At 41.2% G+C, this 27,822-nt stretch overlaps 1 protein-coding gene across 1 annotated transcript in view; it reads left to right on the top strand.

Moving 5' to 3' along the window:
- CD99 (CD99 molecule (Xg blood group)) overlaps positions 1 to 27,460 on the top strand; it is a 34,495-nt gene extending 7,035 nt beyond the window's left edge. Inside the window, exons 2-11 of the mRNA XM_063340916.1 lie at positions 14,855 to 14,890; positions 15,246 to 15,296; positions 15,788 to 15,820; positions 18,169 to 18,210; positions 18,366 to 18,407; positions 19,890 to 19,961; positions 21,272 to 21,313; positions 21,835 to 21,945; positions 22,788 to 22,841; positions 25,559 to 27,460. Of these exons, the coding sequence (XP_063196986.1) occupies positions 14,855 to 14,890; positions 15,246 to 15,296; positions 15,788 to 15,820; positions 18,169 to 18,210; positions 18,366 to 18,407; positions 19,890 to 19,961; positions 21,272 to 21,313; positions 21,835 to 21,945; positions 22,788 to 22,841; positions 25,559 to 25,584 (509 nt within the window). The 3' untranslated portion in view covers positions 25,585 to 27,460. The remainder of the gene's footprint in view (positions 1 to 14,854; positions 14,891 to 15,245; positions 15,297 to 15,787; positions 15,821 to 18,168; positions 18,211 to 18,365; positions 18,408 to 19,889; positions 19,962 to 21,271; positions 21,314 to 21,834; positions 21,946 to 22,787; positions 22,842 to 25,558) is intronic.
- The last annotated feature ends 362 nt before the right edge of the window (positions 27,461 to 27,822 follow it).

Consider the following 27,822-nt stretch of genomic DNA (forward strand, 5'->3'; position numbering starts at 1 on the left):
CAGGTAGGGGCTACCAATCTTGTGTATTCTAGCTGAGGCTTCCTTCCACTAGAGGTAGACATGTGTCTTTCACACTTACTCTATGAATAACCGCTCATTCATCACCGCTACACAAGGGCAATAAGGTGCATTGAGCACCAGTGTCCATTAGGGCACGATGTAGATGGGGCTAAGAGTTGCCTGGCCACCTTACCCAGACAGCCTAATACATTTGGTTACCTGCATCTGCTGCCAGGCCAGCAGCAGGTTCCCCCCCAGTTCAGTGAATTCAGATGGGTTGTCAGAAAAGTATGTGGTCTGGAGGCTGGGGCAGGAGAAGGCAACGGTTGAACCGAGCTCTGACTCTGCCCTGTGTTCACAGCTTCTCAGCCGGCAATGCTGCATCTCTGGAGGGCCTTCCGTTCGATTTGGTCATACCCTCTCTATTTCTGTTCAGGAGCATCCTTAAGTCCTAACATCTATGACAGGGGCATTCAGAATACCCATTCTTTCCAGGCATTTTTCCCCAAGATTTTCCATACTGATGGAGTCTTGGTATTATCCCTGGCCTTGCTGTTAATCCTACGGCATGCTCCCTCCAGCATGGTACATAGTAGGTCAGTCCTTGGTCAACAGGGGTCCCAATCATGTTATCAGCCCCTGCTTCCTGGACCCTGCAAGTTATTCCCAATACAGAGAAACAGTGTCCCAGCTTGCGTGTCTTGCCCTTTGCCTGTCTGTCTGTATCTTACCAGTTGCCGCAGGAGATCTGTGTGCCATCTTGCAAAAGCACATAGTGGCAGCAACAGCACAGAGTCAGCTTTTCTGCAGACTTCGGACCAATATGGCAAAAGCTAGTGTTTGGAAGGTTGCTTGGTATCATAAAAACTAGTTTTAGTTTGCTTGTCCACTTAAAAAAAAAAAAAAAGTCTTGCTTTTTCTATATGCTTGCAAATAGTCTGGGAAAGATTTCCCTGCTTGCTGCAGGAAAACACATTTTTCACCTGTTGAAAATAAAAATTACTGCATCACAACTTCTTTTTAAACTGTTTTAGTCTCTGCATTTGATGTGAGTGGGGAGCCCAGAAGAATAGCATCCAGAAGATTTTCTACAAAGAATTCCAAGAGGTCATGAGGCAAATTCCTGTGACAGTCCAAGAGCTTAGTTCTTCATGGCATAAGGCCTGTTTACAACAGTTTTTCTAAATATAGAACAGTTCCTTTAAAATACATAATTAACAAGTCAAGTGCAGTAATCCTTCTAACAAGTTTTAGAGAAAAGATAATTTTAAAAGAAAACATTTACATTTTAAGTCAGGTCTCATCACACAACATCATTGCTATCTAAGAAATGGCATCTTTAGCTGTACTTGTAAAAGGAGAACCTCTTAACTGAGGCAACTGTTAATTAACTGCAGATGTTAATTCCACTCTACTTTCCTCGTAGCTTGAGTCCTGTAAAACTCCTGTTGGATCTCTTGTTTCTTCAAAATTTTTCACAAAAAATAGTATTCATTTCTTGATGTGTGTAAAGTATCCACAAAGCTCATTGCGCTTCGAGCCAAAGAGTTTTAATCTACGTAAAATCAAACTTTGTTTTTAGAATAGCAGTTGTTCTTCCGTCAGGTAAATGTTATGACTCGGTGTACAAGTTAATCTTTTCATGAAATAGAAGTTCTTTTTGATTAAACACCCATCTAATTCATTGGTAAAAATCAGATTTTAAGTCTAAAACTGTCTCTATATGCCTTTTTGCTTACCCACAGAAAATGTTGCTTGCATCTTTTAGGTTTGTGAAGAAGTCCAATATTCTGGAGTTAAAATAAAGTGAAAAATTTGTTAAACTCTGATATTCCCAGGACGGCCAATTCTGCAAGTCTGGTTATACTTCACAATATTGGTAGTATTACTGCTTTTATTACTGCCACAAAAATATTACACTCAAAACCTTTTCTATCCAGAAAAAATAGAGTTACAGTGTTTAGACTTGTATTTTACACCACTTGTTTGCTCCCAGTGATTTGGAGGAAAATATTGAACCTGCATGAACAGGGAAGGAGATAGTGATGATAGTAGTAGTAGCGTGATGTGATGAATTAAGAATACATGAGGCAAATGTTTCGGGTAGGGCACAGTTTTTATTAGAGCTGATGCTATTGTTGGACAAAACAGACAGCTCTGGAGTCACACAAGTCCTTGTTAAATTTAGAAACAAGACGTTTCAGGATAAAGTTTGGGGGAAGGGGTTTGGGGAAGCCTATGTGGACAGCTTTTGCTTAAGGCTATCTTTTCCTATATTTCTGTCTTTATCTTTTAATCTATTGTTTCTTCCCCCACCTCCAGCTATCCATGCCTGTCTGTATTCTCCCTATTTGACACCAGAAGTTTCTGCCTGCCTCTGTGTTTCTCAGTACATCCTGGATGTCAGGCATCCTGTGGTTGAATCACAAATTCAGTAGTTAGTTTAACTATTCCCTGCCCTCTCCCTCCCCAAGTCTTGCAAATGATTATACAGACATCACCTCTCAGATCAGAGCTGTCCTTGCTTGTCTCAGCCGGCAAGTTTGCAATATGATTTATGATGTCCTTCCCCTTCTGACAAAAATTTCCAGCTTTTCTTTTTGCTGTTTTGGCCTTCAGTAAAAGCCAGCTCTTTACTGTGCTGACTTAGCAGAGACGTGGACCTTTTCCCCCCAAAACTTCAGGCAAGAGCTGTGATTCTGAAGCTTGGGCCTGTAGTGAGCTGCCAGCTTCTCTGCATCCAGACTTCTCCGACCCGGTCTCCTTCTTCCTCTTCCCTGATCACTGCTGCTTCTACTCCTTTCCCTTGGGTGTTGCCATTGCATCTTTGTCACTGTCTCCACTGCCAATCCTATACCCAGGCACGGCTCCCTTCAGCTTGCAGTTCTTACCTGAGGACAATTTTTCCATCCACTCCTATTGTTTTCCTGTGGTGTTCTACAAAATGAGTAAATGTATACTGCAGACTAAAGTCTGGCGTGTGTAGTGGCTGCCTGCAAGTGATAACACTGGAATATAACATCCAATTTGTGTTAGAAGGTGATACGGAACCAGAGTGGAGATGGTGATCCTATTTCTTAGGGCGGACATGGAGAATTTTTGATAAAAGTTTTTGTCTAAATATAGCAGAATAGAAGTGGAAATGCTTACGGTTTCATTGTGAATGCATTCCAGATGTTGTGCTGAGTACATGAACATGTGGAAACTACTAAGAGTGCAGCCTTGGTATAAAAGGGAAGATTTGTCTTCTTCCCCAAGTATCAATAATGAAGGATGGGAAGTAAAAAAACCAACACAAACCACCTTTTTTTAAAATGAGAAACAAAAAATAAACCCTCATCTGACAAAACCTATGCCACATTTCTGACTTGTCATATACCCGTGGCTGCCACTTAGTTGGATTCTAACTGATCTATTTATTTTTTTATCTGTCTGCTTTGGGCAACTAACACTAGTCACATTGACTTGGGTGCGTGTAGTATCTCTGTGTGCATGGCTGTCCTTCAGATACATTTTTTTTTCTTTTTTTTAGATAGTAGTTTTGCATGTGTGATACAGAGTTAGTTGAAGTAGAAAAAACGAGCCTTCTCCTGCGTGTTCCCCATTGTGCAGAGAAGCAAGCTGCTGTCACATCACGCATCCCGTGGCTGAATGTTTCCAAGCTGCTGAACATCTGCACGTTTCCAAACTGATGCTGGCTTGGTGCAGTGGAGCACAAGCTGTGAAATCCTGGCTCTCTCAATTGTCACTTAATGAAACTGTGTCTCAATCCCTTAATAGTAAATACTTGCAGGAAGAAAAGTGTCATTGGTGCTACTTAAATACGTCAGCATCTGAAGTTCGAGCAGAAAAATAGGTTTGGTTATAAAATAAGTTTGTGCCAGAACTGTTTCAGTCTCAGAGCAATGGATTAAAATATGAGTTGAATCATTGCAAACCACTGTACTGGGTCTGGTTTCCTCTAGCCCCACCTTCTTCACAGGAAACCCTCATTGTAACCCCCAAAGTCTTCCTCTTCTTTCTTTTAGCAAAAACTGTAGTAGCTATTTTTATGTATGCAGATAGAAAAGACTGAAAAATCTTTTTAGCCATAGCTGAACAAGCCACGATGAAAAAAAGTCTAGAAAAGCAAAGTCAATTTTTCTGTTCAGTTAATGTTTCTGACTAGATTACAGATTTTGTTTGACTTTTGCTATTAGTATACAAATTATTTTGACCTGGTGAGACTTCTGGTGAGGCAGTTAAGAGGCAGGCCGTGAAATGAAATTGTCAGCTTACAAGTACCAGCAGACATAAAGCAGTCCTGGTTACCATGAGCCACCATTTTGGTGTGCTGCTGTAAAAATGAGAGTATTCTTGGCTTAGTTCTGTGAACACTGCAAGTGTATATTTCAACTAAATTTTATTTTAAAGAGGAATTTCTAAAAGGAAGGCCAAGTTCCATTTACTTGTTCATCATAAGTTATAATTTAAATTATTTTTCCTCGATCGGAGTGAGGATTACTTACCAGCCTAACTGTTGAACTTTTGGAGCTTTTACTTCACTGTCTGCCAGATCACAAATCTTGGTTTCGTAATACTTCCTTTTTCCTTGTGCTAGAATTTTACCATCTTTCATCTAGTACAGACCTCCATAACCTTTCTGCAGCTGAGCCTCGCTGCCGGTCTTCCCTTTTCTTCCGAGCCCTCTCTGCGACTGCTCTTCCTTACGTCCCTCCCTGCCCCAATCCAAGAAACTACCAGAGGTGCAGAGTGTGAGCAAATAAGGATGCAGGCAAACCAAAATTCTGGTGTTTCCTGAGCCTTTGGTGGGGAGGGAAGCCTACGATCTATCATGGAATCATAGAATGGTTTAGGTTGGAAGGGACCTTAAAGATCATCTAGTTCCAACCCCCTGCCTTGGGCAGGGACACCTTCCACTAGACTCATCTTACACACTTTATCACCGTGTGAAGCATTTTACTGAATTGGAATGAGCAGAAAAAGCGCGCCGTTCTTGATGTCCTTGCTCAAAAGATCACAGAATTGCCCTGAAAACACTTTTCCCTTTCTCCGCATGAGGCCGGGCAGGATGCTGAGCTGTACAGATGCATGTAGAGGTTTTCAGCGCAAAGGGTGCTGAGCTGTACAGATGCATGTAGTGGTTTTCAGCGCAAAGAGAGGAGAATATTACTATCTGAATAGAAGAATAGATAAACTTCCGGTCATAAAATAGCATTAGGTTGCGTGACGTCAGTTGTAGTTACTTTCAGGCGAACCAATGATTTTATTCAATTATTCAATACTAAAGAGTTTTCAACCTGCTTGAATAAAATGGGTTTCTTAAATTTGAGACTAATCTTTTGATTAACCACCATTGTAGTCTTTCCAGGGTATTTAATGGTTAATTTTTGGTGCTGTCTGGGATTTGGGTGGTTATACCAGTGAGGCTTAACATTCATGCATCTGCTCATGAACATGAGAAGACTGAGTGTTCAAGGGGCCTTCCCAGCCCCACCATCTCCTCTGGTGTCCATCTTAGTGCCGTCAGTGTGTATATCGCTCCACAGTTTTCAAAGTACAGTTTTGACTGCTAGTGATATGCCCACTGTTTTGAAGTACACGCCACAGAGCAAGAGATTTCACAGGTGTTGGTAAACTGTAGAGAGGTTCTTGCCAAGAACTGATGAGGCTATTGCTAAATCTCTCCTAGCAAGAGGCTAGGACCAAAATATGGACGGGTAAATACTTACTTATGTGAATGACGTGTCCCAGCCAAATTGGGGCACCCCAAATGTGGTTTTACACAGGGTTCTTGTACCCTTCAAATGTTCAAGTACAATGTGGTTTGACTAATCACTAACACCCACACTACTGATACTAATCGTATCAGTAGAACTTTGCAAAGCAACTATATTTCTGCAGCATTCTTGATGCTTGTCTATTGATCCAGGCATACCTGGAGTCAGCCTTGCTATAGTTATCTATGATGCCAGCCAATGCCGGGAGGGTTTCAAGAAGATGTTAGAGGGGCTAGGATGTTGGCAATGTCTTGGCTGTCCAAGGGGTATCTTTTATCCTTTGCAGACAGCTCTAAGCATCCAAAAAATAAAGTCCTTATTTACAGGGCTGAGCTGTCCTTTGGTTTCTTTTATTTAAGCATGAACAATACCAAAGTCTCCAGTAAAATTCCACTATCTCACTACATTGCAATGTATAATGTGAATTAATATATCTTAACAAAGTTAATACATTTTCATACTATAAAGACTGATTGATACAATAGTTAGGGAACTTTCATAACGAGTAAATGTGAGCCTTGTGGTAAGAATGCACCTGGTTATGGAAATTTAGGCTATGTGAATAGTAGCTGTAAGGCTTGTTGGCTTTGTGAAAGCTTAAAGCCCTGTCTATCAAACAGCTTAAACTTTGAATCTGTAGACTGTGAGCAACATGTTCTTAAAAGATTTTGTTTTTTTAGGCTTATAAAAAATTAACTACTGACACTTCTTATGCCAAGACAGAATTTCCAAAGTGTCTGAATGCAAAGTAGGTGCACACTGCCTGCTTGATCTTGGTGAGATTTGAGAACAGGGTTTCCTAAGACTGCTTCAGAGCTCCCGGTCCAGCCCTGGCACAGGTCTCTGAAGAGGCAATGGTGGAAGAGCAGAGGTGTCTCAGTCTGTTGTGGCTGCTCCATGAACCTCCCTGGGGGAATGGTGATTACCTCGGCACCTGAGACTTGGGAAGAGGGGCAGGGGTTGCTCCTTGCCTACCCCAGGGGCAGGAGGACAGGGCTGGCTTCCATAGGTGCTGTGTTGAATCAAGAGAAGGCAATGGCAGTGGTGGTCCCAGGTGTGGGGTGACACTGCACAGCTGGGGACTGACATTTCTGACATCACTCCATGCTTAATGCACAGAGTGACGCCTCTGCGGTTTAGGGCTACTATAAGGAAGAGTACCAAGAACTCAAGAGCAGTTACCTAGAAAGTTGAAACTTTCAGTGTGCCTAGCACTTGCAGGTACAAGTGCGAACATGCAGGCTTTAAATAATGTAAGGCTAGGCAATATTTAATCTAACACCTGCAGCCTTCGTCAAGGGTATCCTGCACTTGAATGCAAATGAGACTATGCTTCTGTCTGCTGATTGTATTTTGCTTTAGTCACTGAATTTACATGAGGAAGCTTAGCATTTGCTTTTTAGAAAATACTTCATTAAAACACTAATTTTAGTAATACATTTATGCTTGGTAAGGTCAAGTACTTGGGTAAAATAGCAATAAGCATAGTATATGGCGTTTGGAGTCTTGAAGCATGGTCAGGCCCTTCTGAAGTTACAGGTAAGAAGAAATGAACAAAAATCAAATAAAGATCTCCATTATCTTTTTATTTGTTGCCGTCTGGATTCAGCACCTTTATTAAAGCACCTAATTTTTCTAAATTTTCCTATCCTTTTTGAATCAGGAAAATAACCCACCCTTTTTGCAAAACCGTTTTCCTCTCTTCCCACTTCCTATCCATGTGCCCTGAACTTGTCATTTCTTGATGCAAGTGCCATGCTTCTGTCACTCAAATGTTTTTCTAACAGCCTTTGTTAATGTAGCTTAGGTTTCTGCTTAGAGACTTCATGAGACAGAGCAATGTATTTCAGTTCGCATCTGTAAAAACAATTGCAGAGGGATAGAGTGATTTATTTTATCTGCAGTTACGAGTTCTGTAGCACAAGGAATTGAGTCCAGTGACTAGAAGTGGCCCAAGTCACAGAACCACAGGGTGCTGAGGCTGGAAGACACCTCTGGAGACCTTCCAGTCCCATCCCCTGCTCCAGCAGAGTCAGCCACTGCGAGTTGTCCAGCACTGTGGTTAGCCAGGTTTTGAATATTTTGAATATGTGGGGGAGGTACTCTCTGCAAGAAACAACTTTCCCCAAAGCATGGAAAATACTTTAGCTCTTTCCAAGCTGCTATTAGTGACTGGGCTTTGGAAGCTCTTTTAAGCTTGAGGAGGAGATCTGGGACCTGTGGCTCTGCCGTTTGATGTTGGTTTGCCAGCGAGGGTTGTAACCAGAAGAGAATCACCAAACCTCCATACCATTACTTGGAGGGAAAGTGGTCACGTTGGTTATGGACATGCAGAATTATGAACTGTAAGAAAACAACCAAACTCTGCTACGCAACTTGTCACTGGGCAGGTTGTGATTAAGTTGCCAAATATTTGATTTTATCTTCACTATTTGATTGAAGGGACTCACAGGATTTCTTAGACCTTTTGTAACAATTGCATAGTTCACTTTTAGCCCTTCTCATTTCTGGATAAGCAGCTCAGCATTTGACAGGGCTGTTGCCATCCTGTTAATTCTCTAGCTTTGTGGTTGACTTAGTTCTTCTGTATGCTTTCTGCTGATTTAGAGCTATTTATTCTGTGCTCTTATTCTTTCATCAAATCTTGCTTATAGCTAATGTTAAGATTCCCATTTTCTACTTTTTACTGCTCAAAGAGGCAATAAAAGTTGTCCAGTGCATGGGAAACAGACAAGCAGAATTACCCAAACTGTGCTTCAAAATATGTTTGGCTTTTTTTCCTCCAGTGAATGACTTGTTTTACCATGTTCTGTTAAAAAACCCCCACATGACTACAGTTATTTAAGTAAATAGTTTTGAGTCAAATTGTGACCTTGTATGCTTTTTTCCTTGTTTATTTAAAATATTAAATTGCCACTTTTGGGTGTAAGGAATACTTACTAATTAAAATATTAAAATAAATCACAGATTGGTCTAGAAACTATTTTCTAGCAATCAGATCAGAAAAAGATTGGGCCACATAATTGTGTAACTTTTTCTGTACTGTATTTTCATGATTGGTGCAAATGAAGTAACTTTTCAGGGAAGTAGCTTTTGGATCACTGTAAAAAAAATAAATATGATCGTTACGAGGGGAGTCTTGTGCATCTTTTTGAAGAGGAAATAAATCTTTTTATTGGTTGCAGCGGAGACTTTGCTGACTTTATTCCCATCAGATACATTAGTGAACACTCCAGATGTGCAGAAAGCAGACACTCCACAGATGTAAAAAATTATCTTTGTTTTTTTGGCTGATTTACAGTTGTTATTTGTGTTTAGGCTGTATTTATTTTAGGCAGGAAAGGGTTTCATTCTTCTGAACAGAACTCGACAAAAAAAGGTTTTGTTTTCTCTTGCTCTGCAGAGAAACCAGCCTTGAAAAGCAGCATCAATAGGTGAGTGCTTATAGGAGGAACAGGGTTTGAAACCATCTGTGTGGGATTTAATTTCATGAGACTCCAGGCAGGGCTAATTATAAACTGCTGCTTGGCAGTGGGAGTAAACATCCCATCTGTATTGCCTGACGCAGAGGGATCTTTCCTGCAAACCTCTGCCCTGGCTGAGAGGAGTAGTACAGTTTTGAGTACGTTCCTCCACCCGCAGCAAGTTGTTTTTCATGTTCCAGGTTCTCCATTTAAAACTTTAGAAAGGCAGTTCTTACAGCAAAGTATGGAGAACCAAGTCACCTTTCTGCCAGGCTTTTTGAGATTAAATTGCTCCTCTTGGAGATGCTGGAAAATAACTGTCAGAATGTGAGCTGAGCAGCAGAAGTCTTTTATTGTAGGTAACTAATGCTGGTGGGGCAAAACCTGGATTGGAATCAAGTGCTGGTAAGCTTAAAAAGCAGTTGTAAGGGATGTGATGGCTTTGCTCAGTTATTTAGTGTTTCATGAACAAGTTTCAATGTGTTTGCCTTCCTGTGTTTTCTCTAGTTTCTGTTATGGTTAGGTGTTGAATATTTTTCCTCCTCCTGGTTTTAGTCCCCCAAGGGGAAGGAGTACAAGACATGGGAGTATAAAAATCCAGTTTCTCAGCTGGAATTTGGAGAAACTGCTTTTTGCCTGATTGCCCAAGAATTTATGCCCTTGTGGCTACCAGCATCCTCATACTCCGAGAGGGCTGCCAAACCTTGTGTAAACTCTACAGAGATGAGAGGCCTCCTTGAGCTTGAGATTTTTGCATATTTCATGAAAATGAGCAGCTAGGCAGCAGGGCAGACCCAACTCGGGCAATCACCAACCGTAAGAAATTTAACAAGAGCAAGTGCAGGATTCTGCACCTGGGATGGGATAATCATGGTTATACGTACAAACTGGGGGACAGGAAGCTGGAGAGCAGCCCTGCGGAAACAGACCTTGGGGTTTGAGTTGTTGGCAAGTTTAACATGAGTCAGCAGTGTGCCCTGGCAGCCAAAAGGGCCAACATGGTCCTGGGGTGCATCAAGCACAGCATACCTATCTGGTCAAGGGAGGCGATTGTCCCACCCTACACTGCACTGTTGCGACCCCACTTCAAGTAGTGCATGCAGTTTTGGGCACCACAATATAAGGACAACAAATAATTGGACTCAATGATCTTAAGGGTCTTTTGTAACCTAAATGATTCTATGAAACTATTAGGGTGTGTCCAGAGGAGGGTGACTAAGATGGTGGAAGACCTCGAGGATAAGACTTATGAGGAGCAGCTGAGTCACTTGTTTTGTTCAGCTTGGAGAAGAGAAAGCTGAGGGGTGACCTCATCATGGTCTACAACTTCCTCAAAGGGGGTAGCAGAGGGGGAGGTGCTGATCCCCTCTCTCTGGTGATCAGTGGTAGGACACGAGGAAATGGAATGAAGCTGCATCAGGGGAAGTTCAGGTTGGACATTAGGAAAAGATTCTTCACAGAGAGGTGGTCAGCCACTGGAACAGGCTTCCCTGGGAAATGGTCACAGCACCAAACCTGTCAGAGTTCAAGGATCATCTGGATGACACTCTTAGTCATATGGTTTAGTTTCAGACAGTCCTGTAAGGAGCAGGGAGTTGGACTTGATGATCCTTATGGGTCCCTTCAAACTCAAGGTGTTCTATGATTCTATGATTGTAAGTTAGTCAGCCACTAATGGAGTGGCAGGTAGTGTCCAGCAGTGGGACAGGGACAAGCTGACCGCTGCCACCTGGTCCATAGGCCTACAACTGGAAGACCAGCTGCAGCACACGGGCTCTGTGGCACTCTGTGATGCCCTGGGAAGGGAGAGAGGGAAGGAAGGAGGAGAGCACCAGCAGTTGTAGAAAAACAAAATTCAAGCAGTCTGTTGCTCAAGTCAGAAAGTTATGTTTGTGGTGATTAATCACAAGCCTCCTTTCTTGGTGTGTCGCCATACACGTGACTAACGGAGGAACTTTCCAAAGCTCGTGTCGGTTTCTGCAGTGGAATGTAAATATGACTAATCTAATACCATAGCAGTAAGTGTCTGGGAGCGGTGATGTGTCTTTGCGTCTTTGCAAAGAACTCCTATTTGCGTAGTTACTTGGCTCACTTGAATACCCTCTAGCTCATCAGCTTTTCAAAAGCTTATGTTTGCTCTTTTGTTTTACCTGCTGGTTTTCCCCCATCTGACACAAACTGTGCAGGTTACTGGGGACAGCCTGCTGCAGATCTGTCTTGAGATCCTGGTTTTTGAGCTATGGACATGGAGGGAAAACAGTGTAGACACTTCTGAAATATTCTTGAACCTGCTCATGCCCTTAGGAGCTAATTAATACCTGCTGTATTATGCTTCATATACAATATAATATCTGCTTTATTTGCAATTATCTTTGCTTAGACTAAGAAAACTCTCATAAACTTGGTTACTCTGGGTGCTCCTTAAACCTGTAGGGAGTGCAGCATATTCTTACTGACTCTTTCTTCTTGGGTCCTGATGCTACCTTTATTCTGATCCTGTAGCTTTATCTCTGTTTCTTCCCTGGAAGCAGCTGAATCCCTGGTACTGAGCCTCTCTCCTTTCAGGTTAAGTAATTGAACTTCTAGTTTAGTTGGATCCACCTATACTAAGCTTGAGCGAGTACAATTGTAAAAGCAAGTTCTTTAAAGACATAAGAAAGTTTGTCATGAACAGTGGAGAAACACCCAGTCTTTACTGGGAAAGCAGACTGCTGGCACTTCAGAGTATAGATTATTGTAATGAGTTTCATAAGCTAGGTTCCAACATTTCTGCTACCATTATTGAGATAAGTAATGTGTTAGAAGAGCCTGACGTCTTGCTGCGTGCTTGGAAAACAGAGTTGTGGTTGCAGAATATTGAATCATTCCAGTCAATATAGCACTTTTTTTCTTTTATTAACTCTCAGATTTGCCTGTTGCTCTCTCAAAGCATGTCTTGTGTGAGATTGGCGGTCAGCAGTCTCATCCTAAATTATTTGTCCATGAAGATCATGTGTGAAAGCAGTCCCTTAAATAGCAATGTCACTGATGCACACTCTTTTACGCTGGTTTCCTCCTTTTGGGGGAAACCACTGCAGCTGGAAGTGTTTAGAGTTCTCAGAACGTTTCATGGTGGCAGTGGGAGACTTTTCAAATAACCTCTTTTCTGCTCCAGGTAAAACTTCTGCTGAACCAAAGCATAATGTTGAGTAAATGTGCTTGTTTTTCCCTCTGCCACTCATTGTAAAAAGAAATAGTGGTCTTGAAATACATCTGCCAATGTAATATTCATTGACTTAGTGGTATATCTTTAACCTTGAGACAGATGGTGTTAGCAGGTGGTGGTGGTCCATCCTCTGGTTCCTACTGTGGTGTTTTGAGTGTTCTGAGGAGCACGCGTTTTCAACAGATCCTTCTGCTTGCCTTCTTAGAGTTAGACTAGCAAATATCTGATCAGGTCCTGTCGTAGGCATTTCTCCCTGGAGAATAGTATAGATAGTGTAGTAGAATAGTGTAGTCTGAGAGATGTATATATTTGAGAAAACAAACAAACCAGAATTCAAGTTTGAGGAACAACTATGCAAACACCTGTTTAAATTTCTCTTGAGTGTTTTGACCTTTTTTGGCTGTTAATATGGAGGTTTCTTGGTGTAGTCTAAACAACAGGGTGACTTCAGAGGTAACTGAGATTTGGGTCTTAACAATTGCTCATTTTACCAAGGTTTTTAAGATTGTATTGCAAGATGATGTAGGCTTCAGATAAGCAACCTGCAAATATTTTGCATTCTGTGAAGCAGTTTTTTATGAGCTAAGTATCTAGAAGAGCTTATGGTCTCCACCTGGAGTGCATAACAGCAAGTTAAATATCTTCTTGCGTTCTGTTCAAGATCTATACCTAGTAACTTTATCCAGGAGGTTATAAATGCACCTTGCTTATGCACCGAAATGAAGCCATGAATTGCCTCTGCTTTCGTGAAGGGGTCTGTCACTGACCAGGCAGTGCTACCTCCCTACTTGGCTGTGAGCAAGGTGGTACTCAGTTCGAATGTTACAGTATGGAAATCGCTGCTGAGGCTTCAGATTTCAGTTTCTGCTGTAGCAGTTCATTTGTCCAGGCTGAAGACTGGCTTGAAGGATGTTTTCAGGAGAACTGCAAGCTTGCCTTTGATTTTTTTTATTCCAGTTCTCATGCCTTGCTTCCATATTAAAAAAAATAAAAATGTATCTTAGTCTCATTTCTTCTCGGGAAAAAAAATGGCATTATTAGTGCAGTTATCTGAGAAGGAAGAGAGATTTCAATTTTGACCTCAGTTGAGATGAAAGGTGTTACCAAGTATATGAGCATCTGTCATTCCTAGAACTAGACTCGTGAGTTGTCCTTGTCTTGGCTTGGCCTGCCATGTAAGCAGAAGGAATGTTCTGCTTGTGGTTTGATTTTTGATGTTTGTTTTTTATTCATCTCTTCAGACTTTGCAGTGGCCAGTTCTCATTCCTCTTCTGTAGCTACATTCTTAGAGGAAAAACCAGATGCATCAATGCTTTATGCCTGTAATGTCTGAATTAAGGTAGCTCTGATTAGAATTAACTGCTATTCTGTCTGGCTTGATACTCAATAGTTAGAAAAAGTCTTCCAGTTTCTTTGGGGTTGGAGCAGTATATTTGGATGTCTTTTTCTTGAATAGCTGGTATCTACTTTCATGCCTTGTTCTTTTTCCATGCTCCAGTGAAAGCAGGAATGATGAACTATCAGAAATATCCCAAGCAGTTGTTTTAGCTGTTCATTTATCTTACAAGCCTCTGCTGCTGAGATCACACTACTGTATTCCTGCTGTGAAACCAGTTTGTATCATGAATATATTGAGTTAGTGTGTTTGCAGTTGGCTGGGTAAGCAGCATTAGCTCTCGCAACTGACCTAATACAGCAAGAGACACTGTTCTTTTCCTAAGGGTGGAAAATGAAGGTTAATCTACCTGGAGTGGAGAGCTCATTGTGGTGACAGCTGCATTTAGCTGTCTTTTAAGAAGTTGAAGAGACTGCTCTGGATCATCTGTGCTAATAACTTAACCACCTTTATACTGTTACTGTTTGTTAGAGGAAAAGATAAGTCCTATAAAACCATGAAAATTAATTTTTAATGCCAAGGTATGAAATCCATTATTCAATCATATAACTTTATACTGGCCTTTGCACTCCAAGGCTCTTCTTCACACTTGAATCTTGTAAATTCTTGTGAACTGGAGCTGTGCCCTTGCTCATTTTGTTGTTCAATGGAAGGAAGGCTAGGAAAGAATATGCTGTGGATGCCACTAAGAAAGCAGGCAATAGCAGTGTCAAGAATAAAGGATTAAGTGCATTATATTGACTGTAGGAATATATGTTCTGGCCCTCCAGATCCTTTCTATGGAGACAGTATTTCGTGCTTTTCCTTTTTTTTCCAAGAGACATGTGGATGGTGGTCTGGGGAAATAGAAAGTCTGTCTTCAGCTCTAACTCAAACTATTCTTTTAGTTTGATGCAAGAAGCAGAAAACATACCTCAAGATAGATCAGAGAGGTGTTTATGACTGTAATAAGTGTTGGTTTTGAGTAAGAAAAAAACAATCTTCTTATTGTTGCTTTCATCTTTTACAGGTGATGATAACGACTTCAGCTTAGAAGATGCACTTGGTAATTATTACACTCTTGCAAATTGGGAGGCAGGTGGGAAAATAGCAGCTTCTTTTTTGACTTGTTTATTTCTGAGTATTACCGTGTGACCGAGCATGACACCTTGCTCACTGGGGTTTGTTTAAACCTCAGTGGAACAATTCAGCTATGCGTATGTCAAAATGTTGACCGTGTAGAACTAAAATTTGTCTTTGAGAACACTCAAGGATTCCTCTTAAGGGGAAATGTCTTGCTGTGTAGACTTGATCTTGTGCTTTTCATTGTGTAGACGTAGGCTTATGTTTGTCCTTCATGTATGTTCTGAATAGTGTATTAAGTGGTATTTAAACTTTTTTTTTCTAACCATCCTTGACAGAAACTACAGAGAAGCCTCTTCCATCTCGGAAGCCACCACCATCAGATTTTGGTAAGATCTAATTGGCTCAAAGACAAAGACTTTACTGTGAAGTCAAGTGCAGTTGTACATACTAATTTGAGAGCCTGAATTTTTCAATGTAGTGGCACACAGAGATGTGATATTTCCATAAAAGAAAGCAGTTCCCTAGTAGCAAAATGGTTTCTGCTTTTTGGAGCCTTCTAGTGCTTTCACAAATTTACTTTGTGATTTCACAAGCTTAAAGACCCTATGAGAATCACTTCTGTTGGCTTTCAGTCTGCATGTTTTGAGCTTGCTCACCTTGAGCAAGGTGACATTGACGTGTCCTGTGATCACCAAAGCAGCATGTAGGTTGGCAGGTAATGCTTGGTAACTCTGTGGTGCTCTTCCAAGGGCCACTGTTGAATGAGCATGCCATTATATGCTTGGTGAAAACATTGTGAGGAGCGTTTTGTGTAAAAATAGTCTAAAGCAAGTTCAGTTTTTGCATTACATTTAAAATTTCATTTCCTTCTTTGTAGATGATTTTAGCTTGGAACATGCTCTTCATCCTGGTAAGTATCATGTTTTCCAGGATACTGCTCAGAGGTACTTGGTACAATGTCCATCCGTCCTTTATTAACTAAATGTAATAAGGGCACTGAGTTGATTAAGGTAACAGACTTCAGATAAAAATAATTGCAGTCTAGTTACATTATTTACCTTAATTTTCAAGGGTCTGGATGGCAAAAACTGTATGTATTTCACTAATTTCTTAGGCAAGTCCTACTTGTTTCATTGCTGTGTCTTCACTAGATGGCACTAATTCCATAAACTATTACTTATGGAAGTAGTTTTTAAATCTGAAGTAGTAGTACTTTCCAGGAAGTAATTTTAGTAGCACAAGCAAACATTAATCTGTTTGAAGTAATATGAGGGAAGGTGTTCTTTCTAATGTGCTTCAGCCCGGCAGTGTGGGCAGCAGCAGAAATTGCAGTAAAATGTGCATCCAGTTAGGCAGATTTTCAAGTACCATCACTAGAGCTGTTGCAGTAAGGACAGCTTTCCTAACACAGGGCGTACAGCTGTAGGACAGCAGCGCTGATTGCTGCTCTGATTTAGCCCTTTGAAGTTTTGTCTCTCTTAAAGCAGTCTGTTTCCAACTGCTGACAATTTCAAAAACAGAGTTGGCTAATCGAGAAACAATTGGCTGAATGAACCAGTGAAGAGAGAGGATCCTTTATAGGATGGAAAGCCTAAGTTGGGGTCTTAGAACTGTGCCCTGGAGGTGCCTGCATCTTTGAATGTGCAGAGAGGCTAAGGAGACTTGATCTGACACTGAACTAGGTGGGCGTGTTGATCTGCTTGAGGGTAGGTTGGCTCTGCAGAGGGATCTGGACAGGCCGGACCGATGGGCTGAGGCCAATGGTATGAGGTTCAACAAGGCCAAGTGCCGGGTCCTGCACTTGGGTCACAACAACCCCATGCAGCGCTGCAGGATTGGGACAGAGTGGCTCAAAAGCTGCCCAGCAGAAAAGGACCTGGGGGTGTTGGTGGACAGCCGGCTGAATATGAGCCAGCAGTGTGCCCAAGTGGCCAAGAAGGCCAACAGCATCCTGGCCTGTATCAGGAATAGTGTGGTGAGCCGGACTAGGGAAGTGATCGTCCCGCTGTACTTGGCACTGGTGAGGCCCCACCTCGAGTACTGCGTTCAGTTTTGGGCCCCTCGCTACAAGAGGGACATTGAGGTGTTTGAGCGTGTCCAGAGAAGGGCTACAAAGCTGGTGAGGGGTCTGGAGGACAAGCCTTATGAGGAACGACTGAGGGAGCTGGGGTTGTTTAGCCTGGAGAAGAGGAGGCTGAGGGGAGACCTTATCACCCTCTACAACTACCTGAAAGGAGGTTGTAGAGAGATGGGGGCTGACCTCTTCTCCCTGGTGACAAGTGATAGGACAAGGGGAAACGGGTTCAAGTTACGTCAGGGGAGGTTTAGATTAGATATTAGGAGACATTTTTTCACTGAAAGGGTTATTAAACATTGGAATAGGCTGCCCAGGGAGGTGGTGGATTCACCATCCCTGGAGGTGTTTAAAAAAAGGGTAGATGGGGCACTTAGGGACATGGTTTAGAAGTGGTTTTTGTCAGGGTACGTTAGTGATTGGACTTGATGATCTTAAAGGTCCCTTCCAACCTCAGCAATTCTATGATTCTATGACTAGTGCTAGAGCTGGGAGGAGGCAAGACCACGCAACATCAAGGTGAAGTAGCACAGAGAAGAAATGGGCCGCTGGATTGGTTCAGCTGTTGGTAAAAACACAGTTTTAGAAGACCAATGCTGATGTGTTAATTTGGTGTGAGTGACAAAGAGTGTGACCAAACAGTACAAAAATAATTACTAAGATCACTCATTTTCTGATTTTGTGGCGAGCTAAATGAGGTGTCACTCTGGGGACCATATTTGTAGTTCTGTTGTGTGTATCTGTTTGGGGTTTTCTTAATTTTTTTTTCTAAGTGAGGTACCAACCTTTATTATTGGTTAAAATCTGGCAGTTTTAAAAGAGGAAACAACCAAGTAATCTGTACCTGGTAGAAAAATTTAAAGTAGTTCAGTGTTTGAAATCAGATATGCAAACTAAAATGCTGCATAACACTTGAGTTCTTCTGTATATGCTCAGTTATAACAAGGGTCTGACATACAGGCTAATGTAGCAGAAACACTGTTAATTGCATTAAAATACAACGTTTAACCTAAAATAACCAAACCAATACAGCACTAGTGAATGAAAGGAAAGGAATATGTCACAGGGAAGATTTGATAACATTTTTTAGGTCAGATAGTCTTTCAAGGTCGCTATATGCTCTGCGTTTGGTCTCTTCACACTAGTAACTTTCCTTACTTTATTCTAACTCTGTTTGCCTACAGATGACCCCAAGCCAGGTCCGCCTGCAAATCCTAGAGACACTGGTAAGACTAACCTAACAGGAATTTCTGAACAGTACAAAAGTATTTGTTAATCATTCCTATTCCCTTTCAAAGTTACTGTATTGTAGTCTGCTTTTGATATCTTAACCTTTTTCTGTTTTGTTTTTTTTTTTTCCGAATTTCTCTTTTGTGTGTAGATAACCCCAAGCAAGGTCCACCTGCAAACCCTAGGGACAGTGGTAAGGCTTCTAGCATAAACTCCTCAATCTTGATGTGGTTTTACTATCTCAGTTAAACTTCTAATACTTACTCCTCGTTAGTTGGCTGCTATGTATGTCAGATGTTGCACTGGATAAACACTGAGGATTGAGGAAAAATTGTCTTGCAAATAAGCTTTGCAGCAGTCTTGAAATTCCATAACAGACCTGTTGAGTCGCTTTCACTTAAAAGCAGGAGTGTGTGGGGAGGAGGAAGGATGGATCAGAGTATGTGTGCTTGGGGTAATGCTGTTCTTGGCTGTCTGTGGTGGAGCACCTGTGTATTGGATTGATTCCTTTCATCTTTACAAACTGAATCCCTGCTAGTCGTGCTAAAAAGTCAGTAGGAACCACCCGTGAACGGTATTCTTAAGGCATCTAAATTGAAGGTAAAACTCAAAGTTAAAGGGTTATTATTTTCAGTTTTTCTTTTAAAGGCCCTAGTTAAGAAATAAAATTCTTTTCTTTTTGAAAGGTAGGCTTAAAATACATGTCCTTCCCTGCCTGTTGTGCTATAGAGGTCTTCTCTGTCTTTGCCTAACTCAGAGAAAACAGATTTAGATGGATGCGGCTGTGATGATGCCATTATCCAGGAATGCGGTAGTAAGGAGTCCCTAACTGAAACACAAACCTTGGTTCTTGTTCCTTCTCCTGCCTAATTTGCGGCAGATAACTTGAATTCTGAGGTCTTGCATGCCTCAGTACAGTGCTTTTGCCACCCAACTAAAACATCCTCTTATGCAGTGCTTTCAGTTTTGGTGCTTGAAACAGACTTGCTCTGCATAAACTAAAGATTGATTTGGCAGCAGAGGGAAAGGGGCCCCGTGAGGTAGGGTCCAGTGGAAATGGAGACGGACTGGTTCAATGTCCTGCAGTAAATCAGAGGAGGGAATTATGTTTGGATCTTTCCATTGTCAGGCAAATATTGCAGCCACTGGACTATGACATGTTGAACATTTGTTTTGGGTTTTTTTTTTTTCCTCCCCTTTAGCTACTGTGTTGTAGAGGTTCAAAAGACTGGTTGTGACTCAGAAACCCAACTCTGAGGAAATATTCATGGCTGTAGCCTTGAAAAGAAAAGGTCCTTTCCTGTCCCCGTCCTTTCTGTGCATTAACAGGACCGTGAGACTTGGGCCGTTCCATTAACTAGCTTAGAGGGCTTCTTGCTTGCTTAGCCTATGACTTGTGCAGTACTGCCTGCTCTTGGACGCTGCCTTCTCTCAGTTGTTCAGGAAGTCCAGAGGCAGCAGTGCTGCTGTCAAACTGTACAGTACCAACGTCAAGGGGCTTGAGGTTGGGAGGGCTTTTGAAACATGAATGTGTTGTGACTATGACGCTGAGCCTAAAACCACCACCAACTCAGCTGAACGATCTAGAGAAAACGTCCATGTCCTTATGTGCCTTGAGGTGTCTTTTCACTGAACTTAAAACATGTAAGATAACATTATTTTTACTTTTTTATAGGCAACTTTGATGATTCAGATCTGTCTGATGGCAGTTTACCAAAGGGAGGTGGCGGTGGTAGTGGCAGCAATGGTAAGACAGTAGGTTGTGCTTCATATTGGTCCTATGGGCTGCCTGAGCTTTTGATAAAAGCTTGCTCACAAGCTGGTTAACACAGTCTAACTTGTAACACCTTTGGTTCCGGTGTCTGAAACTTAAGAGCATACTTCAAAAGCAATGTGTTCTGTCTCTGCCAAAAAAACCCAGATAATTAAGAGGTAAAACTGGTCTGGGAACCTTCAGTGATTTTTCGCTGTTATTCTAAGAAAGATGGGTTTTAAAACTGAGATGCGAATGTGGTACTTACTTTAAAATTCACCACAAGTATATTTTTTAAAGGCATCCAGGTGTTATTTTCAGATCTTCTGTGACATGCTCTCAGTTTCTTTTAGTTCTTGTGGTTAGGAAGTCCAAGGGTGGGCCAGAAGAGGGTCCGCCTTGCGTTCTCAAAGATTTCATCTGTCCCACAGGATGAATTGATCCTTAGACTTCCAAGTGATGTAGGTTATATGTAAACTGAACAGTATAAAAACAAAATTTGTTTTGAGTAATCTGCCATGTCTAATTGTTACGGTGCAGCTCAGTACAGGGGTGGTCATGGGGACCAAGCTGCAGTAATGGCCATCATTAGGATGGGGTTAGTTGTCCCTGTGTGCATTACTGCAACTTTACTATTTCCAGGTCGGTTAGGTTAAGTATCTTGATGTGATGTTGAGATGTGCTGCTGGTTACTGACTTCTTCGGAGAGTTGTCCCAGACGGAGATTACTGATGCTAATTTTTTGGGAATCTTTCACCTTCCAAGGTTCCTTTGGGGCAGTAACTTGAAACTTGGCAGGGGCAAGAAGCATCTGTTGCGACTTTTGCTGTATTTCCATCTGCAGAGGTTCCTGCTTCAGTGGTGCAAGTTGCATAGTGCCGAATAAGGATAGTATTTATGGAACTCTGTCTCGTTTGCTAAAAGAATTGCAATAATATCTAGTAAATGAGGCTGGGATTTTAGGAAAAGATAGTTGGTTCCATGCAAATACAATTGAATGCTACTCTGAAATCATATGCCGTTCCTCTCCACTGAGTATTCAGTGGTGGTGGGTGAGTTCATTAAACCAGATTTAGCAGGGGCGCTGTGCTCATTTTGTAGAAGTGCTGAGCACCCAAGGCTGAAGTTGGCATCACCATGAGCTGTGCTTGGAAAATACAAAGTTTGAGTGCCAGAGAACTTAGCGCTGCATAGATACAATAGGTGGTTGTAATTTTGCATGATTAATTGACAAAAAGATTGTCAATTAGGATACAACTGTTCTTTAGAAATGTAAAATCTAAACCTTTCGTTCATTTTTACAGAACGAAAGGGCCCAAGTCCAAATAATGGTGAAACAGCTAACGGTAAAAAAATTATGATGGTTTCTGCATGTCTGAAGCTTGGTTTTTGGCTTTTTCTATATTGCTAGTATTCTGCTAGGATGGTCACTGCTTGGTAGTGGGTTTCAGCTTAAAAACTTTCATGGAATCTAGAATTCTTACTTTCAAGCGATGCATTCATAATTCTTTAAAATCTCTATGTTGCAAATGATTCAAAAGTGTTAAAGTCTCAGAGATACTGGTGTAGTGATTGCATGCGTACGACTTGGATTTGGCTGTGAAAGGGTACCTTTTTTTAATTGGTGGAACTTACAACATGCATGCTTAAGTTGTTTAACAATAGACATTGCTAAGAAATCAATGGTTATAAAATTAAGGGTATTAAATGTTTATTATTCACAAAGACAGAAAATTGATTGCTACAGTTCCATGTAATAATTTCAGTTCATTGTTTTTTGGAAGCGTTCACAAAATTTACTTTGAGACAATACAAGTTTGAACATTGCTTTCAATTCTGAAAAATTTATACAAACCTCTTTTTTCAGTTTCTGAGGGAGCAATAGCTGGAATCATAAGCGCTGTGTTTGCTACTGTAGTTGGAGCAGTATCTAGTTTCATTGCTTACCAGAAGAAGAAACTCTGTTTCAAACAAAGCGGTAAGAATTCTAAATTATTTTTGTTTTCTACTGTCTAAAGAGATGTGGGTTTGTATTTATATGGGGGCTAGAAATTGATCTTACGCATAAGGTAGCTTTAATAGCACAGTGAATTTGTGTTCACAGAGGGTAACCTCTCTTACTAGTCATCTAAGACAGGTGTCTGAAGAACGCCTTGCTCAAAATTTTTAGATTTTCACAAGCAGACAGACTTAAGGCTTTGCGGCTCTTAAAATACAAGCACTTCTTGCTAAAGAGTGAGAAGGAGAGACTGGAAGAAAACATATCATTAAGGAAAACTGACTGGAGGTTGGGGATTAGAGACTCTTCTCATGATGGAAAATACATTGTCATTTCTAATTTTGTAAATCTTGTCTTTGTGTTTTCACGAGGTGCTTGCCTACATATGAGCTTTCTGACAGCTACACAGATGTTCATCCCCAAATAATTCTTTCTTCTGCAGTTTTCTGTTGCTTGCTATCAACTTCCATTCCACCTAAATAAGATATAACTTGAATCATAAAACTTGGGGAGTACTGTGGGCGATAGGTGGGGCAGAAGCTTTGTTTTTGCCTTTTCTTGTCTTTCTGGCTGGTTGGTGAAGGGAGACGATAGAGCAGCAATCCAGCCAGGCACTGGCTGGATTGTATTTTGGGAAGTTTGGAAACTGGGTAACATCTACCATGCATATTAAAGTTAACATGCAGGCAACACAAGGGAAACTCAACTACTGTCAGTGGCCCAGTTTTTTCAGTGCTGTTTCTTCTCTCCAATTATCTCTATTAATTAACGGCTCTGAAGATAAGAGAATTTGAATGCTAAACGTCTTTGTTTCCCAGCAGATGAAGAGAATGTGAATATGGATAGCCATCGGGGTGCACAATCTGAGCCACCTGGTAAGAGAAGAATCTAGACGGAAGATCAACTTTTTGGTGGGGATCCTATTAAACGCACTTTGTTGACATCTAACATAGTGGAGAAAATTACTTGCACTGTTTTGTTTTGTTTAAATTTTTTTTTTTAACTACCATGACAACTAACTTAGAACAGAATTAAGATTTCAGTTGTGATAATATGGCCACTCTTCTCTAGGTTTTTTATTCTTTGAACAGATTGGTTTGTTGCCTTGAGTAGTCCTTGAAATGCAGGAGCTTACAGAAACTAAAGAACTGAATTTTCTCTGCAAAAGTGTTATTAAAGACAGTTATGAAAACACAAGCCTGCTCCTTTAGTGTGATACACAACTGCAATTAGCTGACAGGTGTTTTATTAGTTATGTTGTGTCTGATTGGAATCTCATACCTTTTGGGATTGTAGACCTATATAGAACTCTGCAAGAATGCATATTAAAAAATGTTCGTAGTGTTTGGGCAGAGATGAAACTACGCTGGAAGCAAGGAGGACTGAACTTCCCAGCATATTCTTGTAACTAAAACATTCTCTGTTGTGAACATAGAATGATTCTTGTATGAAAGAATCATCAAATAACAAATCTTTCTACCATGGTGACAGCTGCAGATGGATCTGTCTTAAAGCAACAAAAACCCTAACAACCTGACCTTCCAGGTATGGTTGTCAGGGGTACTTGGCTGATGGAACAGGTGATTAGTTCCAGGAAAGCCATAGATAGATCTGGAGGAAACAGCATAGGTGACAGTATAGCCCTTGTGACTGGTCAACAAAGGAAGAATCAGTACACCCTCATGCTGAGGTTTGTTGAGTGTCTTTGAAACACTGCATATTAAAATCTCAAAGCAGTATAAATTTGCAATATGTTCCTCTGTGAGCTTAATCTATAACCTGCAGAAATAGTTGTGGGTTTTTTTGTAATTTAACAAACAAAATATTATACCTTATTTATTTCAGGTATTTCATCAGTTTGCTAAAAGCTTCCATCTGGCTCATGATCTTCATTATAAACATTTTTCCTTTGAGCTGTTAATTATGTAGAACTCTCAAGGAGAAAACATTTTCTTATGATTGGCTGTTGAAGTCAGGACTGGAGATAGGCAGGTATCCTCGTTTCAGCTATGCATTAGTGAGGCAAGCAGTATTGTTCAAAGACCTCTACCAAAGGGCAGTTAACGCGTGGGTTGGAGTCAGGATATGCTAAAATTTTGGCCAAGATTCAGCAGAACTCAGGCGTCAAATGCATCAGGTGACATACTTTATTTTAATCAAAAAAGTCAAACCCGTGATGTTATCGTAGAATCATAGAATGTGTTGGGTTGGAAGGGACCTCTAAACATCCTCTAGTCCAACTCCCCTGCAGTAAGCAGGGACATCTTCAACTAGATCAGATTGCTCAGAGCCTCATCAAGCCTGGCCTTGAATGTCTCCAGGGATGGGGCCTCCACCACCTCTCTGGGCAACCTGTTCCAGTGCCTCACCACCCTCACTGTAAAGAACTTCTTCCTAATGTCTAATCTAAACCTACCCTGCTCTAGTTTAAAACCATTGCCCCTCTTCCTATCGCTACATGCCCTTGCAAACAGCCCCTCCCCAGCTTTCCTGTAGGCCCCCTTCAGGTATTGGAAGGCTGCTATAAGGTCTCCCCAGAGCCTTCTCTTCTCCAGGCTGAACAAGCCCAACTCTCTCAGCCTGTCTTTATAGGAGAGGTGCTCCAGCCCTCTGATCATCTTCGTGGCCTTCCTCTGGACCCGCTCCAACAGGTCCCTGTCCTCCTCGTGCTGAGGGCTCCAAAGCTGGACACAGTACTCCAGATGGGGTCTCACGAGAGCAGAGTAGAGGGGGAGAATCACCTCTCTGGGTCTGGTGGACACGGTCCTTTTGATGCAGCCCAGGATGCAATTGGCCTTCTGGAATGCAAGCACACATTGTTGGCTCATGTCCAGCTTTTCATCCACCAGTAACCCCAAGTCCTTTTCCGCAGGGCTGCTCTCTATCACGTCATCCCCCAGCCTGTATTGATAACAATAATCATAAGTGATTACTCCTGCCTACACATTGATGCCATGTTTATCCCAAATTTCATACCTTTGTTATATTTTTCAGGCAAGGATGAGCATGTTTTGAGACAAGAAGCTGGGCCAGCATGGTCAGCATGGTGCTACTCCTGATCTAAGTTCTGGGAGTCAGCAGACATTAGCTTTGCTTTTGGTAATACAGTGTGTATGTACCTTACGTAGCTTTCAGTTAGAAGCAGTCTTGCATTAAGCCAGGTCAGATGGCATGGCAGAACAGGTTTGAGCTTTTCAAATTTTATGTAGGCTTATTTTTGACTTCCTGAAAATGTAGATAACCTAGGCTAGCGCTTTTCTTTCAATAACCTGCTTTTTTCATCAGCTACGCAGGCTGTACTCCATTGCAGTTTTGTGGTTGCAAAAATGAAAGTCTGAAACTGCAGAAAGTGTAGATGGCTATGCAGATCTAATAGGATGTCGTTATTTGAGCGAGAAATCTGGGCTGTAATATCCCTTGGTATGCAGGGTGCTGGCTACAGAGAATCAAGTGTCTGCTTACCTGAATTTATGCCACAGTTTCAAATGCCTACTGAAAATGTCTTTTGTCCACATATACTGCTACATAGTAATACATAACTTAAAATGTATCCTACCTTGTACTAATCTTGAGTTGTTTTTTCACTTTTTAGTTCAGCGCACGCTTCTGGAGAACTAAAGTAAAGAAAACGTGATGAAGAACAGACCATTGAAACTGGATAGAGAGCCTGCATTCTGCCTGAAAGAAAAAAAAGGAAACAAAAAAAGCATAATAAAAAAAGCAGAGTCTGAAGTTGCATGAGAAAACAGTTCTTGTTTGAAACACCTCTGGGAACGTGACTTAGACCGGAGCACTTCTGTATGGTTAGCCCTGTGAAGCATTGTTGCACACCAGTATACGGCCTTAATGACAGGAGAGTAGAAATATGTTGTGCCTTCACATTCTTTCCTGGACAAATGGGTGTGTCTCAAGCGCATTCAGTATGTTAAACTTTTCCTTACTTCTCTAAAAACAATAAGCAATTAATGTTTTGTTACACCATTGCTTTCAGGCAGTGCAGACATTTGTTTTAATATCCTGTACGCAGTGAGTGTACCAACCAAACAACTTGGTGTGTGGTGTGGGCACCTGAAAGCAAATGGCTCACTGCGTGTGGATAATGGATCCAGGTGTGGGTGCTGCTGGTACAATCTGTGTAGCTGCCTGGGTCAGCCACCAGGGAAGAGATACTTGTTCTTGAGCATCTGAGACAAAAATTCCGAGTTCTGTTTTTGCATTTTTTTCATTGCATCTGTCTGGTACAGATTCAGAATGCCCCAACCTAGTGCGGAACACCCAAACTAGTGCACACAGACCCTTCCTCCTTTCTGGCTCTTCCTGCTTAGCGAGTACTGAGCTGGTCAGATGTGAAAAAGCCTGATTTGCAAATCAGAACTGTAATTGGATTTTATACGTCTGGTGAGATTGATGTTTGGCAGTTGTCTGAACAGTTGTGGATGAAGTATTGGGGAGTGTGAATTAACGTTTTCAGAGTTCCATAACCAAAGATTTAAAAGAAAATAAGGTGATATTTTAAATTTGGAGGGCTTATCGTAAACACTTAAAAGACAAACACAGTACTACAATTTGAAAGTACGTAATAGCAAGACCGACCAGAACAACCCAGCCTCACTCCACAAGCATCCATTGAACGGTATAAATGGCATACGTGTAAAGAATGCTTTTGGATTTGTGAAGGATCGCCATTGGGTTGAGGACCATCCTCAACTGAAAGCACTTCTAAGCTTTGCTGTGGCTCTTGAAAGCCACAGGAAAGTTTCAAGGATCTGTGGAAACATGGAAAACTGCAGCTCATAACAGTTAAAGGACTAAGTCTGAAATAATAATTAGTTCTATCTGGAAGGAATAGTCTGACCGGTTCTTTTGGCTTTCATTCTAATTGTTTCCAATTTTCATGCAATTTTACAGTATGTCTTACTAATGTGCTTCAAGCCACCTGGCAAAGTTCTACAGAAAGATGGCATTTCATGGAACATCTTAGAAGACATTATAAATTTGGATATTAAACATGTAAATATCTCTGTGCATTCAAATATGAATGTATGCCAAGGATAATTCATTTAAGAATTTCTTGTACATGTTTCTGAGCTTGCAACAAAGCTTGCATAGATTTTAGTATTTTGTTATGGAATTAATTTGTAAACCTCTTTTTGCCCAACTTCTGCTTTTAGTATAAAAGTGCTAAAACCTTTAAGCGTGTTTGAGGGTGGAAAATTGATTTTTATATAAACATTTGATCTCTGTAAATACAAAGAAATGAAATGACTACTTACCTGCATGAATAAACAGGTATCTCGTATCAATGCCAAGCGTAGAGAAAACAGAAATAAGGCAGCGTTTGTTAGGGATAGAATGGCAAGGGAAGCTCAAACTAGCTTTTAGCTAACCAGACTCTTAAATCCTTTTTTCCGCTTTTGCAAGCCTTAAAAATTACTTATTAAAACCTCCTATCAACATTGTGATTTTTCTAAAAATAAATTATACTGAAAAAAAAAATAAAATGTTTGTGTATTTTTCCTTTTCAGTAGCTCTAGAAATACAGAAATTTTGGTGCTTTACCAGGGAAGCAGCCTTCAAAGGGAGTTTGTCTTCCTGCTCCATCAGCAGTTCGGGTTTATTTCTCACAGACATTTTGATCATTTTAGAAGGAGGTTGGCCAGTAGCAACAAAACTGTGAGCTGCTTTCACAGGGCGCTTACCAATGCGGAGTGCGGAGAAGGCGTCTGTCGCTGTGAAGGACAGGCATGGCTTTTGAGGAAGAACAACTGGATTTGGCTACACAGAATCTACTGAAAATATGCACCGCAATAGAAGGCTTAGTATGGGCAAACTTAACGGTCTTTGTGTTGAGGGGGA

The sequence above is a fragment of the Chroicocephalus ridibundus genome, chromosome 1, assembly GCF_963924245.1.
Source record: "Chroicocephalus ridibundus chromosome 1, bChrRid1.1, whole genome shotgun sequence".
NCBI lineage: Eukaryota > Metazoa > Chordata > Aves > Charadriiformes > Laridae > Chroicocephalus > Chroicocephalus ridibundus.